Source organism: Sycon ciliatum, chromosome 6 (assembly GCF_964019385.1).
Source record: "Sycon ciliatum chromosome 6, ocSycCili1.1, whole genome shotgun sequence".
Taxonomy (NCBI): Eukaryota; Metazoa; Porifera; class Calcarea; order Leucosolenida; family Sycettidae; genus Sycon; species Sycon ciliatum.
The window spans coordinates 28,062,568-28,080,141 of NC_088648.1; the positions used below are offsets into that span (position 1 = coordinate 28,062,568).

General features: G+C 45.6%; 1 protein-coding gene across 1 annotated transcript in view; it reads left to right on the top strand.

The window, feature by feature from the left end:
- LOC135820184 (sushi, von Willebrand factor type A, EGF and pentraxin domain-containing protein 1-like) overlaps positions 1-17,574 on the top strand; it is a 102,936-nt gene that overhangs the window by 50,337 nt on the left and 35,025 nt on the right. The window contains exons 8-12 of the mRNA XM_065333495.1: positions 2,407-2,580; positions 13,137-13,313; positions 14,655-14,828; positions 15,792-15,968; positions 17,306-17,482. Coding sequence (XP_065189567.1) covers positions 2,407-2,580; positions 13,137-13,313; positions 14,655-14,828; positions 15,792-15,968; positions 17,306-17,482 — 879 coding nt within the window. The remainder of the gene's footprint in view (positions 1-2,406; positions 2,581-13,136; positions 13,314-14,654; positions 14,829-15,791; positions 15,969-17,305; positions 17,483-17,574) is intronic.

The window sequence follows — 17,574 nt, forward strand, 5'->3', positions numbered from 1 at the left end:
ATTGGAAAGAAGCCTCTTGTCCAGGCCAATAACTCCAAAAAAGCAGATAGATGTGAGCTCAAAAATGGAACGAAAAATAGCAAATAGATTCAAAACTCACGATGGAATCAAACTCACGATGGAATCAAACTCATGATGGAAACTACAACCCAATGAGTTGGAAAACCAAACACAGAATTAGATATTGGGAATAGAGTCAGACACAACAACAACCGAAATCAGTACACCAAAAATCTGTCCTACAAAAAACAAAGGAATAAGAAAAACAAGAAAGACAAAAAGTTGGTTGCTCCAACGAGGAGCACACGCTTCTTGCCGAACGTGACACTTGACTGACTCACAACCAACAACCAACTTCATGACATTACCGCCGAAGTCGCAACTTCTAAGTAAGAAAGACAAAGTACAAAGAATCCCCCAAAAAAAGAGGGGAGAACGGATGAAAGAGGACCGGAGAGCGGCAAACCCCAGGACTTAGCGGCACGTAGTGGCGGGAATGCGGGCCTCCACAGAAACAGTATCCACATCCGCTGCCAGACCAGGTGCACGGAATGCACTGCGACTCCCACGAACCATCAGGACGGAGTCGCGGACAAGGCTGAAAGCCAGGTCCGTCCGCAGCAGTCCGCATAATAATAATAATAATAATAATAATAATTTGAAACTTGGATGTTGAGCCATAAATAAATGTAGAAGAGAAAAGGACATCTCGATTAACTCGTATCTATATGTCCTTTTCTCTTCTACAATAATAATAATAATAATAATTTGGAAAGGATTGGGAGAACTTCAAATTCAAGGGATCAGTCGGGGAAGTGAACTGCCTGAAAAGAGAAAAAACGCCAGACCCACCAGGACTCGAACCTGGGACCCTGCTTGTCATGAGCAATGCTCCAACCACCAAGCTATGGGACCAGGCTGAACCCAGAAGGCGCTGACAAGCTGTTCACTCCAAAGGCAGCTCACAACACGTGCCACACATACTGATGGCACTTGGGTCTTTTTCCCTCCCCCAGGGGACCAACCACGGTCAGTGTCTGGAAACTACCAGAGGTGAAAGAAAGTGATAAAATTTGGAAAGGATTGGGAGAACTTCAAATTCAAGGGATCAGTCGGGGAAGTGAACTGCCTGAAAAGAGAAAAAAACGCCAGACCCACCAGGACTCGAACCTGGGACCCTGCTTGTCATGAGCAATGCTCCAACCACCGAGCTATGGGACCAGGCTGAACCCAGAAGGCGCTGACAAGCTTTTCACTCCAAAGGCAGCTCACAACACGTGCCACACATACTGATGGCACGATCCCTTGAATTTGAAGTTCTCCCAATCCTTTCCAAATTTAATTACTTTCTTTCACCTCTGGTAGTTTCCAGAAACTGACCGTGGTTGGTCCTCTGGGGGAGGGAAAAAGACCCAAGTGCCATCAGTATGTGTGGCACGTGTTGTGAGCTAGCTTTAGAATATAGCTTTAGAATATTAGCTAGCTTTAGAATATTAGTGTTTCTTGTATTGTGTGTTTTAGAACAAACACTCTTCACTTTATGGTGCCGTAAATATCTTTCCTTGATTGTCCCACTCTCAGTGTGATGACGATTTCTGATGACTATCACGTGGAAACGACGTTTAAGTCATAAAAATAATATTGTTCCATTGTTCTAGTGGTATGAGTGTGCTGACTTTACCTTCACAGTATGGCAATCTCGAGCACTTTACGACCCCACCTTCAGGAGTATCAAATGTAATTTTTGATCAAACTTTGAATTTTTACTGCAAATGCAGGTCCCACACTGTATAGGAAACAAGCACCGTATTTTTCCGGTTGTAATCCGACCTTTTACGACTAAAAATAGAAGAAGAAAGTGTGGGGGTCGACTTACAACCGGGATTCGACTTATAACCGGGAGCTATCAGAATAGTTCAAAAAATGACCTGCCCTGCATGCATGAGTGCACCATGTGTACACATGTTGGCCAGTTTATTGGCCTTTTTCAAGGATTGGGACGTTATACCCTCCAATATGGAATGTTTACATGATTTGTTGATGTGTTAGTAGCAGGGAGTGGTTTGTATATAACGGTAGTGCTTGGTTGGGTGAACACTTTAAACGCAGAATTGAGACCTCCGGAAACGGGGGTCGACCTATAACCGGGTCGGCTTACAACCGGTAAAATACGGTAGTGATTTTTCATACCTAGGTTGTATCAAAGCTGAGATCAACTGAGGCAATCGCACCGCAGACTGGAAATTGCAAATTTGAATGACTAATTTCATAACAGAAGGTGCAATCAAACCCTGACAGCTGACATAGTCCAGGCTTGTAGATTTCAGCTCTAAGAAAATCTATACCATGATCCTCTGACAATAACTGATGATAGGCATATTTGGTGCTTCCTGTGTATTTTCGTAGGTGTGTTGTGTAGCAGTCAAGTTGCTCCTCTAAATGGAGCTATTGCCAGTATGTCTATGGAGATAAATGGTGCAACAATTTTTACGTGCAATTCGGGATACAATTTAGCCGGCAGCAGCGCATCCGTGTGTCTTCCAAGTGGAAATTGGTCAACTTCACCGCCAACTTGCCAGGGTAAGTACACAATAGAAGATCCTTCTGCATCTGCATTTTTCTGCTCTAGTCGGTGGGAGCTCTGTATTTATTCACGCACAATATGTATAGAATAAACAGTGACAAAGTGTCTGAAGTCCGTGCTGCAAATAGTGCTCACTACCTCAAAAAGGGCTGGGCGTACTCCACAAGGCAGAACACCAGACGATGAGTGTTTCAACACGAAACTTGGAGTAAGGAGAAAGATGTTTTGTCTCTGTTGTTCTGCCTTGTGTATGATAAACAGTAATGTCGTAGCGTTGATGGGAATATAAACACTGCTTAAAAAATCCCAAAATGAAATGCAGTTTTTATCAACAGTATAATTATCATTAAAACAATGCAGGGTGTTTATTCTGTGTAAAACTACACCATACATTCGTTTTTGGCCTGAAATACTGGTCCGAAAATAGCTAGTTAGTATGCCAGTATACTATAGTTTAGTATTATGTGTAGGCAGTATTGGGTGATCCAGACCTAAGACACATCTTTCAACGAACTTCAGCATCACTACCCCTGTGGCTGAGTGGTCAAGGTAGGTGCTTTGGAATCTTGTGGTTGCAGGTTCAAATAGTGCTGAAATTCTTTAAGAGAGCATGTCTGAGAATACCAAAGTATTTGTGCAAGTGGATCTCTCCAATTTCGCTCAAAAATTGCAGGTAGGTTCCCTTTGGGGTGTGGATCGATGGTGCAAAGCCCTTGAAAAAGTTTCTGAATAGAACCTTGAAACTTCCACACCCCTCAAAAATGGCCGAAATACCACATTATTTATGGGTCTAGAAACGAGTCAAGCTCCATCAAGCCAACAGATAGTAGAACACCTCTTCTAGCGCTGAGGATCGTCTTGAAAATAGCCAATCTACAAGTGCTGTCCAACCAGCCAGCTACTTCTTCAATTGGCAAGAACTATACACCGGCAGATAGTAGAACACCTCTTCTAGCGCTGAGGACATGTCCCCCATCTTCCTTTTGGGGTTTTCTTGAAATAAACAATTTTGAATTTTTCCACTCGACCATGCTGAAATACGGCCAGAATCATACTTGCGCAGGAAAGCTAGCCCCTCCGCGACATCTCCTCAACAAACTCTACTCCAACGCTACTCCCAACAACACAGAACAAAGTGTATTGTTGACTCTGACAAGGAAAAGCAGCGGTGATCACTTGTGACTCCAACCGACAAGCTTCTCCTTGCGCCACCAACTATTTTTGGTGCGCCGTTGATGCAAAAGTAACTGAAGTCCTGGGCGCAGTTATTGAATTTTATTGCAAGATGCACGGTGAGATTGCGTGCTCTGTGACGTAGGATGACAATTCTTGGATCATGGATCACGACACGCGGCCATCGATCGCGATCGTGCCTGGAACGCTACTCGGAACAGACTGTGATGGCTGAGGTAAGATGAGCTGCATTTCCTGCTTGATCTGCTGAGAACCCCCACAAACTGCCCTAGGAGTGTTGCAATGGCAGCAAGCCATTGAAAAATGCCCCCCCCCCCCCCCCGGACAGCAGGGAGAGTTATGCATCTTTCACACTTAACTCCTGTAATCTCGAACATAGTCCAACAGTAAAAGTCCCTTATTTTCATGTCGATGCTCGACAAAAGCTGCTAGCTCCCTCGCTTTGTGTTGACTGGCAAGGGAGCACTCGCACTGACTGCACGCACTTGTTGCATGAACTGCACGAGAGATTTCTGACGTCATAAAGAACGTGATTGCCTCATCATTTCACTGGTCTTCGATCTACATGGTCAGTGAAAGTCCCGGTTCGTTGGCCTTCAATACAGTCAGCCTGTTCTTGAGGGAAGTAACAACACGAGTGTGATCACTTCCAGACCAACGGCAACGGGCGTTTAAGGCGAGTAACAAGCGCAAATGCGATTATAAGGAGATAAAAATTAAAAGAAGCAGTAAACCAAAAGTGGATGAAGTGGAAGAAATTAGCAAGCCCCATTAAATTCTGCAATTACTTTTGCCTAACTAATAATCAAACTGATTGAAACGTTTTTGCAATAGAATACTGTAGCCAATCAATGGGAAAAAAACATTTCCATCAGTTCTAATAACACGTATGATAAGCTAGGTAACAAAGCATAGCGTAGGGCCCTGAGCTTCCAAGCTCTTTCGTTTCAAGTTAACTTAAAAACTCAAAAGGAAGGTGGGGGACATGTCCTCAGCACTAGAAGAGGTGTACTACTATCTGCCGGTGTATACTTCTTGCCAATTTAGACGTAGCAGGCTGTTTTGGCAGCGCTTTTAAATTGGCAATTTTCAAGACGATCATTTGTAGCGTCAGGGCGTGATGGACCTGGTCTTCTGGGATCCTGGCATGGACAAGCGGTCCTGCTCCATGAACTCTTCTAAGGTGTGGCAATGTTGACTTGATGGAGTTTTGTTCGTTGCTTTTTCGCTATGGCGTTACAAGTTTCTAGACCCATAAACAAAGTGATAAGTCGGCCATTTTGAAGGGTATGCAAGTTTCAAGGTTCCCTTCAGAATTTTTTCAGCGGCTTTGCAAAATCGATCTACACCCGAAAGGGACTTACCTGCAAATATGGAGGGAAATCCGAGAGATCCACTTGCACACATCCTTAGGTATTTTCACGCATGCTCTCTTTACACTCTTTGAATTTTCTAATTGGAGAGAACATTTCTAAGTCATTTGAAGGTCGAAAAGTTTCAACCTATATGTAGATGATCTAGCAACGTATTGTAGTGTTATCTTGTATGTGTGTGTGTGTGTACCCATTGTGCATGCTTGTTTCTCTTATTTGTACTCTTCTCTTTATAGTTTTCTCAAGGTTTGGAGACTCCACTGTAGCCAATACTTCAATGGTTGGCGACTGTTGGGTGATGTGTAAATATGTCTGTCATTACCATAATTTGTGCAAGAATGTGTGCACTGTGTGTGTGTGTATGTTTGTGTGTGAGTGTTGCTAGAAGTGTGTATTGTTCTGCTTTGTACTCACGCTAGTAATCCTGCACTATCACTGCACTATATTTTCACTTCATACATATCACACAGAATTACAATCTCGCTTCCTGTGGTATTGCTATACCATCACATTTTGGCCACTAGTACTTGTCACATATATATAAACCCCTGTTCTGTCTACAGTAAACTTATTCCTGATGATGGGCCTTGCCCGAAAATTTGAGCTAATGTATATCAATTGCAGTGTAGCCTAGAGACCGTTAGAGAGAGTGTGTACAAGGTGTGTGTACAGGATGTATGGATTCTCTTTATAGATCTAGACTATCCATTACAGTATCCCTTTCATGATTCATCCCATATCTAGATGTGTCATGCACCGTAGTGTACCCTCAAGTACTCTACTAGATCCAGATATGGAGTACCCGCGACTGCCTTGCTGTATTATGTTTCTTTCCCTACTATTTGTGTTCTTGCACTGATAATGAAAAGGGTTCTTTGCCTCACAACGAGACCGTGTTGAGTTGGTATTTTGGTGTGCTCTCGACACGTACTAAGGACGTCGGGAGAACATTACCTGGTGGCAGTGCTAGGATTTCCTCTTTGACAGGATGGCGACAGGCGTTTCAAACAACCCTGTTTCCACTCCCACAACTACCTCCATCACGGTTTCCTCAGGTCCAAGTAATACTACGACTACTAGTAATGCTGGCTCGTCAGGAGGAGTCACTGTCTTGAGTGTTGGTCAAGCTGCACCCTCTGTCGTTACCTCCGCGGCTGGGCTATCCCTCCCCACGGTATCATCTCTGGGTCCCGTGGCACCCCAGGTTCCGTCGATGATCCACCTTACCCAGGTAGCTCCTCCAGCCCCATTCTACTTCAAGTCCGCTGATGTGTGGGAGAAGTGGAGCAAGCGATTTACGAGATACAGGCTCGCCTCGGGTCTTCATATGCAGGCACAGTCCGTGCAAGTAAACTCTTTGTTATATTCGATGGGCGACAAGGCTGACGACCTTCTACTGAGTTTCCATTTATCAGACCAGGATGCGGACAACTACGACATTGTATTCCAGAAATTTGCAGACCATTATGGCAGGATACGCAATCTGGTGTACGAGCGTGCGAAATTGCACCAGAGGTCCCAACAGCCCGGAGAGTCGATTGATGGCTACATAACTGATTTGTTTCGGTTGGCAGAACGTTGCAACTTCAAGCAGCTCCACGACGAGATGATCCGTGATCGCCTTGTTGCAGGAGTTGCAGACACTGCCCTGTCCCAGAAACTGCAACTGGACCCATCTCTTACACTGGACAAAGCTCTGGCACAAGCTCGCCAGAAAGAGACTGTTCGAACACAACAGTCCACTGTCCGTCACAGTTCGTCAGCTGGTGCAACTCTTCACCAAGTCCACGCTTTCGAACAGCAGCATCACTCTGCATGTGAGTCGTGTACCTGTGCACTGGAGCTGAATGCACTCAGCATGCGACCACAATCTCACCAAGGTGTGAAACATCCGGCCCAGTACAACCGCGATTCAACTGGTCATGCTTCACAGCCCCGCAGTACACACAGTTACAGCAGTCATCCTTGCTCAAGTCAGTCTACACCCAGGCACAGCTCTGGCGTTGATCAATCTAGTACCTGTCACTGGTGTGGTAAGGAACGCCATGCACGCACTCAATGCCCAGCTCGTCAGGCCAAGTGTTCATTTTTGCAGCAAGATTGGACACTTTGCTGTTGTTTGTATGCAGAAGCACACTAGTAGCTCTCAGTCTGCCTCCAACACCAGTCACATGCATAGTCTGCAGTCCTCTGCTGCCAGCTCTGGTCCATTACAGTCTGCTGATCATTGGCACTATCCTCCAGCCTACCTAGGTGCATTGTCCGCTGATACTCGGTGGTCTATGCCCATGCTGCTGCAGTCAGTGCCAGTTACAATGAAGGTCGACACTGGTGCAGACGTAACTGCCATCCCAGCCAGCTTATATGACGACATATCTGCTCACCATCAACTCAACCTCCCAGGAATCCGACCGTACGCTGAAAGGTCCAGACAACGCAACTCTAGCTGTTTCAGGCCGCGTCACACTCAGTATCTGCCGTGCTGCATTTTCCGACTTTGCAGTAGACACGACAGTGTACGTGGTACCGCACCTGAAAACACCTCTGCTCGGCCGGCCAGCAATCGAAGCCCTACATATCTTCAGTCCGCCAGCAGATTTGCTCAGCGCAACTACCGGTACTTCTGAGCAGTCCTCCGTCAAATCGCAGTACCCTGAGCTCTTTGCGGGAGTTGGTTCGTTTGGCAGCGAGCACACGATTCGGCTGGTCAATAATGCACAGCTTTACTCTCTGCCTACACCACGCCGTATCTCTCTACCGATGGAAGCCAAAGTTATCGAAGAACTGCAGGCCCTCGAACAGAGTGGTGTCATTCGCAAAGTAACTAAGCCAACCCATTGGTGTGCCGGTATGGTAGTGGTTCCTAAACCCAACGGTAACGTGCGCATCTGTGGCGACTTTACCCGACTCAACCAGGCTATCCGACGGGAACGTCACATCATGCCAAGAACCGATCACCTGCTTGCTCGCCTCGGCACAGCCAAGGTCTTCTCGAAGCTGGACGCGAACAAGGGCTTTCACCAGATCCCCTTGTCGCTGGAATCTCAACTGCTAACAACATTCATTACGCCCATCGGTCGTTTCTGCTTTCGACGACTCCCGTTTGGCATCTCCTCTGCACCTGAGCACTTCCAGAAGCAGATGTCTGACCTGCTGAGCGATCTGCCAGGCACAATCTGCATGATTGACGACGTTCTAACCTTCGGTGACGACAAACACGAGGAGGAGAAGAATCTGCATGCAGTCCTGCAGCGTCTCTCATCAGCCGGAATCACACTCAACCCAGACAAGTGTGCTTTCCACAAACGTTCAGTCAAGTTCCTGGGACACATCCTCGACGACAACGGCATCCACCCTGATCCCCAGAAAGTGTGCGGCGTTCAGGAGCTCAAACCCTGCACGGATGTCCCAGCAGTACGTCGTTTCCTCGGCATGGCGAATCAGCTGGGAAGGTTCGTACCTGATCTGGCAACGATGTCTCAGCCAATGCGTGCTCTCCTGGTCAAAGGCCGGGAATGGTCCTGGACCGATGAGCACCAAGCAGCATTCGACGCGATCAAGTCAGCCCTCAGCTCGCATCCAGTACTGGCGATGTACTCGACTACCCTGGATACGATCATATCTGCAGACGCCTCATCATTCGGCCTAGGAGCAGTCCTCCTCCAGGTGCAGTCTGATGGCTCCATTCGTCCAGTTGCATATCAGTCCCGTTCTCTGACACCAGCTGAGACCCGCTATTCTCAAATCGAGAAAGAGGCTCTTGCTTCTACTTGGGCATGCGATCGTTTCGAACATTTCGTACTTGGCAAGCCGTTTACAATCCAGACCGACCACAAGCCGCTCATCCCGCTTCTAGGCAGCCGTGCTCTAGACGACCTACCGCCTAGAATTGTCCGTTTCCGTCTCAGGCTCCTTCGTTTCATTTTCCGCATTGTTCACGTGCCAGGCAAGGATCTCGCCATTGCTGACGCTCTCTCCAGAGCACCTGTTTCTTCAGAACAAGTCGACAGCCAAGATGTTGATCTCCTCGCAGCTAAGACAGCAGTGCTCGTCGACTACGCCGTTGATTGTCTGCCTGCAACAGCTAAACGCCTCGATGACATCGCCGAGTGGCAAGAGTCTGATCAAGTGTGTGAGTCGCTTGCTCGCTACTGCGCTGACGGCTGGCCACACTCATCCGACGCTCCTTCTGACGTTCGACCATACGTAGAACACCGGGCACCCATCACACTTACCGATGACGGTCTGCTGCTCTACAACGACAGGTTGATCATTCCCGCATCTCATCGCGACGACATTCTGTCACGGCTCCACACTGGACACCAGGGCATAGCCAAGTGTCGCTGTCTTGTCCGCAACTCTGTCTGGTGGCCCTCAATCAATTTGGATATTCAGCTGTATGTTGCAAATTGCTCGACGTGCGCCCGCATGCACACTCAACCAGCTGAACCGCTCATCCCAACAACACTCCCTGATCTACCATGGCAACGTCTAGCTGCTGACCTGTTCCACTTTGGTTCGCGTGACTTTCTCCTACTGGTAGACTACTACTCTCGCTACATAGAAGTCGTCCAGCTGACGTCAACATCATCCAAGGCTGTAATTACGCACCTGCAAAGTATCTTTGCTCGTCACGGTATTCCCGAGACATTGATGTCGGACAACGGTCCACAGTTTGCGTCTGAGGAGTTCCGTCGATTTGCGGAGGAGTTCTCATTCCAGCACGTAACCAGTTCTCCGCTATATCCGCAGGCTAATGGTCTCGCCGAAAGATCCGTTAAAACCGTCAAGCATCTATTCACTGCCTCTCTAGATTGGTACAGTGCGTTGCTCACGTATCGCAATACTCCTCTGGAATCCGGTTACAGTCCGGCACAGCTCCTAATGGGTAGACAACTCCATTCACGTGTCCCCGTGTCCAGCTCGCAACTGCAACCTCAGTTGATTTCGACATATGACTTTGCCGCCGCCGATGCAGCTCTCAAGGCCCGGCCTACAACGATCGGCACCGTACTCGTTCTCTGCCGCCTCTACAAGCTGAGCAACCAGTCTATCTCACGGATCGCCATGAGACAGGTACAGTACTCCGTCAACCCGCCATTCGCTCATACGTTGTGTCTACACCCTCGGGTGAATATCGTCGCAACCGTCGACACATTGTTGCTTTGCCGTCCGCACCTCCGGTTGCGCAGGTTCCGAAAGCAGCTTCAGCACCAGATACAACACCACCGAGTCCACCACAACCTACGACAACAAGTACCACTTCGTCCACAACCTCTTCTACACACTCAGCCGTTCCTACATCCAGTACAACATCAGCAGGCACAACCATTACTCGTAGTGGTCGTACAGTGATGCCTCCTGATCGTTATGGTTTCCCTGACTGAACTCTTGCTCTGATCTACCACTGAACTCGCATCACCATTACCTCTTTCCTCTCTTGCTCTGTTGCTCTACTCTTCTCTACGCTTTTCTCATGCGTATGCGTGTATGTGTGTATGTGTGTGTTCTTCTTCTTTTGCGGAAGGGAGGGATAGGATTATACATAAATGTTTTGCATTATTTGGTCTTCTCGTCTTGTCTTTCTCTTTCCAACTTTCACTGCTATGCTCTTTCTCCTTTTTGAAGAAGGGGAGATGTAGTGTTATCTTGTATGTGTGTGTGTACCCATTGTGCATGCTTGTTTCTCTTATTTGTACTCTTCTCTTTATAGATCTAGACTATCCATTACAGTATCCCTTTCATGATTCATCCCATATCTAGATGTGTCATGCACCGTAGTGTACCCTCAAGTACTCTACTGGATCCAGATATGGAGTACCCACGACTGCCTTGCTGTATTATGTTTCTTTCCCTACTATTTGTGTTCTTGCACTGATAATGAAAAGGGTTCTTTGCCTCACAACGAGACCGTGTTGAGTTGGTATTTTGGTGTGCTCTCGACACGTACTAAGGACAACGGGAGAACATTACACGTATATACCCCAATTTAAAGTGGTGAATATGGAGATACGAGGGAGGTTTAGCAACACGAAGGTTCGAGCTTTTGGTGGAATGAAATATCGCGAACTTTAATTCGAAAAAGGAAACCTTTTGAGGGTTAGCAATGCGAAATGACTTTTTCTTTTTGTAGTTATTTCAAGTACCGTATCGTATATGCTGCTCAGTCTCCAGCAGGGGGCTGCAAATTTGCTACTCCCCACAGTCAAATGCGTACTAAGGAAAGAGAAATAAACTTTCGCAAACCACTGCAAGTTTCAACCTTTGTTTCTGTACTCATTCCCGGACCCGAATTTTTTTCGAACTTTCGCATTGCTAAACGTCCCTATAAACCCCACCTATAGTTCACAGGAAATAGTGGGGGTAAAAGGGGAAGTGCATTGATCTTTCAAGTATGGTTCATATGAAAGACAATTGGAGATCGGTCCGAGTGGCATATCTCTCGCTTACATACGATTAGCCAAACTCGTCAAATCGCCAATCGTGTGATATAAATTGCCCTAGCGGCCAACACAGTGATAATGTGTAATCTGCTTAGCTCTGACACACAGAATGTCGCTCACTGCAGAATTTGGTCATTTTCAATTGTTCTATTATATTCTCGATGTGAAAGAAGTTCTGTGTTGAATGCTGTTAGTGCCGTGAACTGTTTATCGCCCTTCTTCTGCATTTTCCGAGCCTGCCTGTAGCCAATGAAATGGTTCCTCCAGGGGAACATGCTTGGTATTCGTAATCTCTTCGGAGACATTTACGGCAAACTTTCAAAAAAGGTACGGCATCATGTGGTTCGTCAATCTCCACCACCCGTCGTCTCACTTGGCTTCAGAAGATGTTACGAGAGTTAGGAGGGTCGCCAGCAAGCATACCACCCATCTTCAGGAAGTGGAAAGAACAAATGGCATGGTCCTTGGTTGGGGTAAATGCTGAACGTCTGATTTGTCCCAACCAAGATTTCTGCACTTGGTCCATCGCTTTTTTGCTTGTCTGCTGATGTCTCCGCACCCCAGCCTTCTCCTATCAGTTTCATGTCTCAGTACACAACCGGGAGGACTACTAATAAACAGTTAACGGCACTAACAACATTGAACACAGTACTTATTTCACATCGGTGCACTTTCCCTTTAAAATATAATCACTTTCCAGAAGGAACATCCATTTATTGAACATTGTTAATAGATCAACTAACCTAATAATATTATAGTGCCGATAGACTTTTCAATGGGTGAACTTGCCCAAGGGATAGCGGAGTTATGCAAAATACCCCTCCAGGGATGTGCCAATTAGCCACTGGAGAACATGCTAAACACAGTATGTGCTATGGCGTGATACGGATATATCCCATTGTTTGGACTTTTGGAATAGTGTGCAATGTGCAATACGCTATACGCTACACAATCAATAGCATACGCTTAATAGACATGTGGATGCGTTAATCCGAGAATAGAATGGCCAAACTTGACCACACTTAAAAAGCCAGAATATGTTGCTTGAACAATTGCTACATGATGATGAAATACGAAAACCATCCAACAACCAGGGAAGTATCGCGGGAATTATCGGACATTTGATATCCAAGTACACTGTGTTTAGTATACAACTATCTCTATCTCTCTCTCCCTCTTTCTTTCTATCCATCCATCTCTCGCTGTCTCTGTCTGTCTCTGTCTATCTCTCTCTTTAAATCTCTCTCTTTAAATCCCTCTCTCTCTCACTCAATCTCTCACTCTGTTTCTCACTCTGTCTCTCACTCTGTCTCTCTCTTTAAATCTCTTTCTCTCTCTCTCTCCCTCTCTCTCTATCTCTCTCTCTCTCTCTCTCTCTCTCTCTCTCTGTCTCTATTTCTCTCTCTCTCTTTCTCTATCCTCTCCTCTCTCTCTCTCTCTCTATTTCTCTGTCTCTCTCTTTCTCTATCCTCTCCTCTCTCTCTCTCTCTCTCTCTCTCTCTATTTCTCTCTCTCTCTCTATCCTCTCCTCTCTCGGTGCAGGTATACAATGTCCAATTACTGTTCCGACACCTGCTAACGGAGCCATCGTCACTGGAGCTAATGACGTGTTCATATCCAGACAATATACCTGCAATTCTGGTTATCAGCTGCAAGGCAGTTCAAATACAATTTGTCTCTCAACTGGTGCCTGGTCGACGCCAACGCCTACATGTAAACGTAAGCAGGAATATGTTTTAATAGAGCTATTATGTTTGGGACTGATATTTTATTTTTTGTATTTCGCTTTCAGTTACAGATTCAGAATCAACGAAGGAACAAAGCATGTACTAAGGAAACAAAGCCAGAAGACTTATTCACATGCGACAGCCCTTCTTTCTCAGGTTTTCAAAGACAAAGAATAATAATATAGATTGGTTCATCAACAGCAAAGGGAGGGATTGGTGGGTTACTAGTGCTCATGAATGCTACTAGGAGACTTAAAGAACTCTGCTGCTATGTAACAGCATTCTGGAGGTGCGTGTAGCCTTAACTCTTTGCATCCTGAGCACATTTTCACCAATCCACAGGCTTTTCACCGCACTGATTCTCTTGGTTGGATTTGCTCTCACAGCTTCGAACGAATTGTATTCTTGTTTCACTCCACCTTGATGGATTTAATCATCCTGGGCTCGTTGGAAAGATCAGGACCAAGCGAATCCATCCTGGCAACTCTCCGCTCCATAGACACATCAGGGCCATTTCCAACTCCTCTCAAAACTACTTCACCGTGCCTCTGAACGGCACAACAACTCTATTCCACATTCTTGTTCGGCTTCTTGTCCAAATTCAACCGATTTTCACGATTCAAACTGCGCTGCAAAGCTGGAATCCAAGCGCTTCATTTGATGTCCTTCACGCATGCATTGTGCCAAAGAGACCCCCTGACTGTCTCCAAAACTGCAAAATCATGAACAAAAAAATCTCGTTCACTCTGGGCCCTGATTTCCGTATTCATTTTGTCGCCACTCATTTTTTTTTTAATCTTTATCCTATCGCGAAGAACTTCATATCCCCGGAAAGATGAGGGCAAAACCTTTCCAATGGTGTATTGATCGTCGATACGTTGATGTTTGACGTTGATGTTTGACCGAGTTACGATAGTTTAGAAACTAATCTATGCACTGTGATGTGTCGCGCGAATTTATTTGCGAGTTAACTCGTACGTAGTGGATCAGCACACTTCAAAAGCGCGAGTTAACTCGTACTCAGGATGCAAAGGGTTAACTTTCAAGTTATAAATGGTGAATGCTAAAAACGCCTTGCTATTTCATCTCCTCTCATCAAGAATATGTGGAATAACAAACGGTCATTCGGCACCTGCATGAGCGACAATGCCAGATGATGCTGTCTGTATTTCACGTTTACTTGAAACTCGGAATGTCATGGGACGTTTTTGTGCCAACCTGAATCATGCCTAGGCTCTATTAGCATGGCATAATTTAGTGCTCATGAAGAATAGCATTAGGTTAAGTTGCTCACTCCAGCTCCAGGTCTCAATTTCTCCTGTGTTCCTTGTAGGAGTGGAGTGCCCTATCCTTAATGCACCCACGAACGGAGCCATATCACCTGGTAATAGTGAGGTTTTTACCTTGCGAAGATTCACTTGTAACACTGGGTTCAATCTCGTCGGCAATTCAGCATCTGTGTGTTTATCAGGTGGAACTTGGTCTACTGTCACACCTCAATGTGTTGGTGAGTTAATTCGTATAGATTCACCTGCTTAACTTCAATGAGGTGAGGTCTGTATTGGGCATATGGCTGAGTGCAACACAGATGTTCTTGCAGGTGTATCACGAGGTCTATCGGTGGCGGTTCGAGGTCTGCAACCTCCGGTCTGCCAAAAATATCACGGCAAGATTGACGGGGCATAATGGACAGGCCCGCCGGCGCACAAAAGAAAAGCTGTGGAGTAGCCAGAAGAGGTCTAAGCATGCCAGGGAGAGACTAGCTGTTGTTGACAGCATTCTCTCTTCCCTGTCAGTTATCGCCAGTGCATGGTATAGGGCGACTCCAGTTCGACTTGAGATTCGAAGGTCAGGCCCTACTTTTAGAAGGCAGGGTGGTCACTGTTTTGAAGCTAAGGTACACGAATTGTAATATGTCTACTGTGAAAAATGATCCGGACCACCAGTTTTTTTCCTATTGTGTTGACACTCAAATAAGTTGCAATAATAGTGTGGATAATGAAAAGAACACATCGTGCTGCATTTCACATACAGGATTAATTGTTTAGCCCTATCATTCAGTGCGATTTTCAGGACTTGGACCAGCACTACACCCTATCGTTAACACACAATTCCTGCTCTGCATAGCTGGCTGTATATATAGCTGTTCCTCATCCTAGCTTGCACACTGATGCTCCGTATGCAGAATTGCTGCTAAATAATGGATGACAAAACAAACTTCAGTATTTTTGGGGAAAAAAGCTTGTCAGATCTAATGCCGTTCTTGTAAATGAAAACCGGTACGTCTGATCCATCACATGTCAGATATTTATTTGTAAAGCGATTTTGACATCTAACCAAGCAATTTGGGGTCTGGTTGGTACATTTTATTATACTTCGCCGGAATGAAGAGGCATTGCTGCCTTCTTGCCTGGACAAGTGGATTGTCCAAGCTCTCACAATATGACGGCGAAATCTTTGCTTTCTGCAGGAATACAATGCTCAGGACCGTTAGCAAATCCCACCAACGGGCGTGTCAACACATCAACTATCTCAGTATTTAGTGTATCGACATATTCTTGCAACTCAGGGTATGAATTGGTTGGCGAAACAAATTCCATCTGCCTTTCGACGGGCCAATGGTCTGGACCGGCACCAACTTGTAGCAGTAAGTTTCCAAATCATCGTGAAACATTCCAGTCTCCAATGGTATTCATAGTCAGCTTAATCATCATGGCCAGCAATTGAGAACAACTGGGAGTAGTAATTATTGTACTCAACCGATGTGTGATTTTTGGCCTGGGCCAAGCACAAGGAGAAGCCTTCTGCCGAACAAGAACTTAAGAAAATGGTTGTTGCTTGATCATTTGAGGTAGTATTTGTAGCTATTCAAATTTTGTGGCTGTTTGGAGCAGAAACACTGAAATTGACTATTTTCTGCATGACTGTACTCATGTATTCATGGACTCAAGCATGCAGCTTCCCTTAAATTTTTGCTGTTTTCTGGAATGAATGCTGCTCTGCTGGCCTTGGTGAACATTACCTGCGCTCGTGGAGCAGCTGAAAAGGACCACTAGTATGTCTTGTTCCTGGTTTGCAAGTGGGCAGTCAACTTTTGTGCCCTGAAAAGGAGGAAGGAGCGACCAAGGTCTGTAGCTGATTTTTGAGTGCTCCTCTTACATTTTGATGGTAGTAGAAATTGTTCACACCAAAGTCAGCGCAGCGGTGGGGGTTCAGTCTTCTTGTTGATTTTTTAGTTGCTTCGTCTCATAACTATGTCAGTATTGTAAAGGTGAAGTGGACAGGGTGGTTTTCTTCCTCTGGAATTCGTTCGGCCAACTTTGCTTCGTCCTCGTTGAAAAGTTATGCTGAAATAAAGGTTGATTCCCAAAAATATCTTGATTTTCAATGTACGTGATGCCATGCGATTGCTGGCTATGTCAGAATTCAATACAGGTATGTTGGTAGGGGGATTTAGTCAGTATAATTATTATCAATGAAATATGTAACTCGGATGTTGAGCCATAAATAAATGTAGAAAGGAAAAGGACATACGGATACGAGTTGAGCGTAACTCTCCATAACTGTAACTGGATACTATATACAGCCAGAAAGTGCAATAACTAGGCACAAAACTGACAAGAGTACTGAGACATTCGACGTCCTGTAACAATCGACATTCTGTGTTCCGTTGGGACTGTGGCTTTTGCTCGTTTTCGTTGCGCTTGTCTTCCCCTCTTTGGTCTTTCCATAACCTTGAACCTTCCAAGTTGGAAGGCTGTCGGTTAGCGGTACGGAGATGTGTTGAAGCTACGTGTCAGGACGTCGAATTTCTCAGTACTCTTGTCAGTTTTGTTCCTAGTTATTGCACTTTCTGACTGTATATAAAATCCAGTTACAGTGATGGAGAGTTACTCCCAACTCGTATCCATATGTCCTTTTCCTTTCTACAATGAAATATGTGCAACAATATCTTATTCTACTTTTCTCCAATACTCACATTAGGCATCAACTGCAATGCTCTTCCGTCCATTTTGAACGGAAATGTCCAACCTGGTCAAGCACCACTTATTCGAGGCAGCACTGCTTTTGTCAGGTGTAATGAAGGATTTGCACTCTCGGGGATGAGCACTATAACTTGCCAATCAGATCTCAATTGGTCTACAGCACCAGCGTGTTCACGTAAGTGTGCAAGAATGCTTGCCCATATTGGGCCTTTTATGCTCTTGTCATATATCTCTTTCTCCTTTTTGTCACCGCACTATAACAATTCA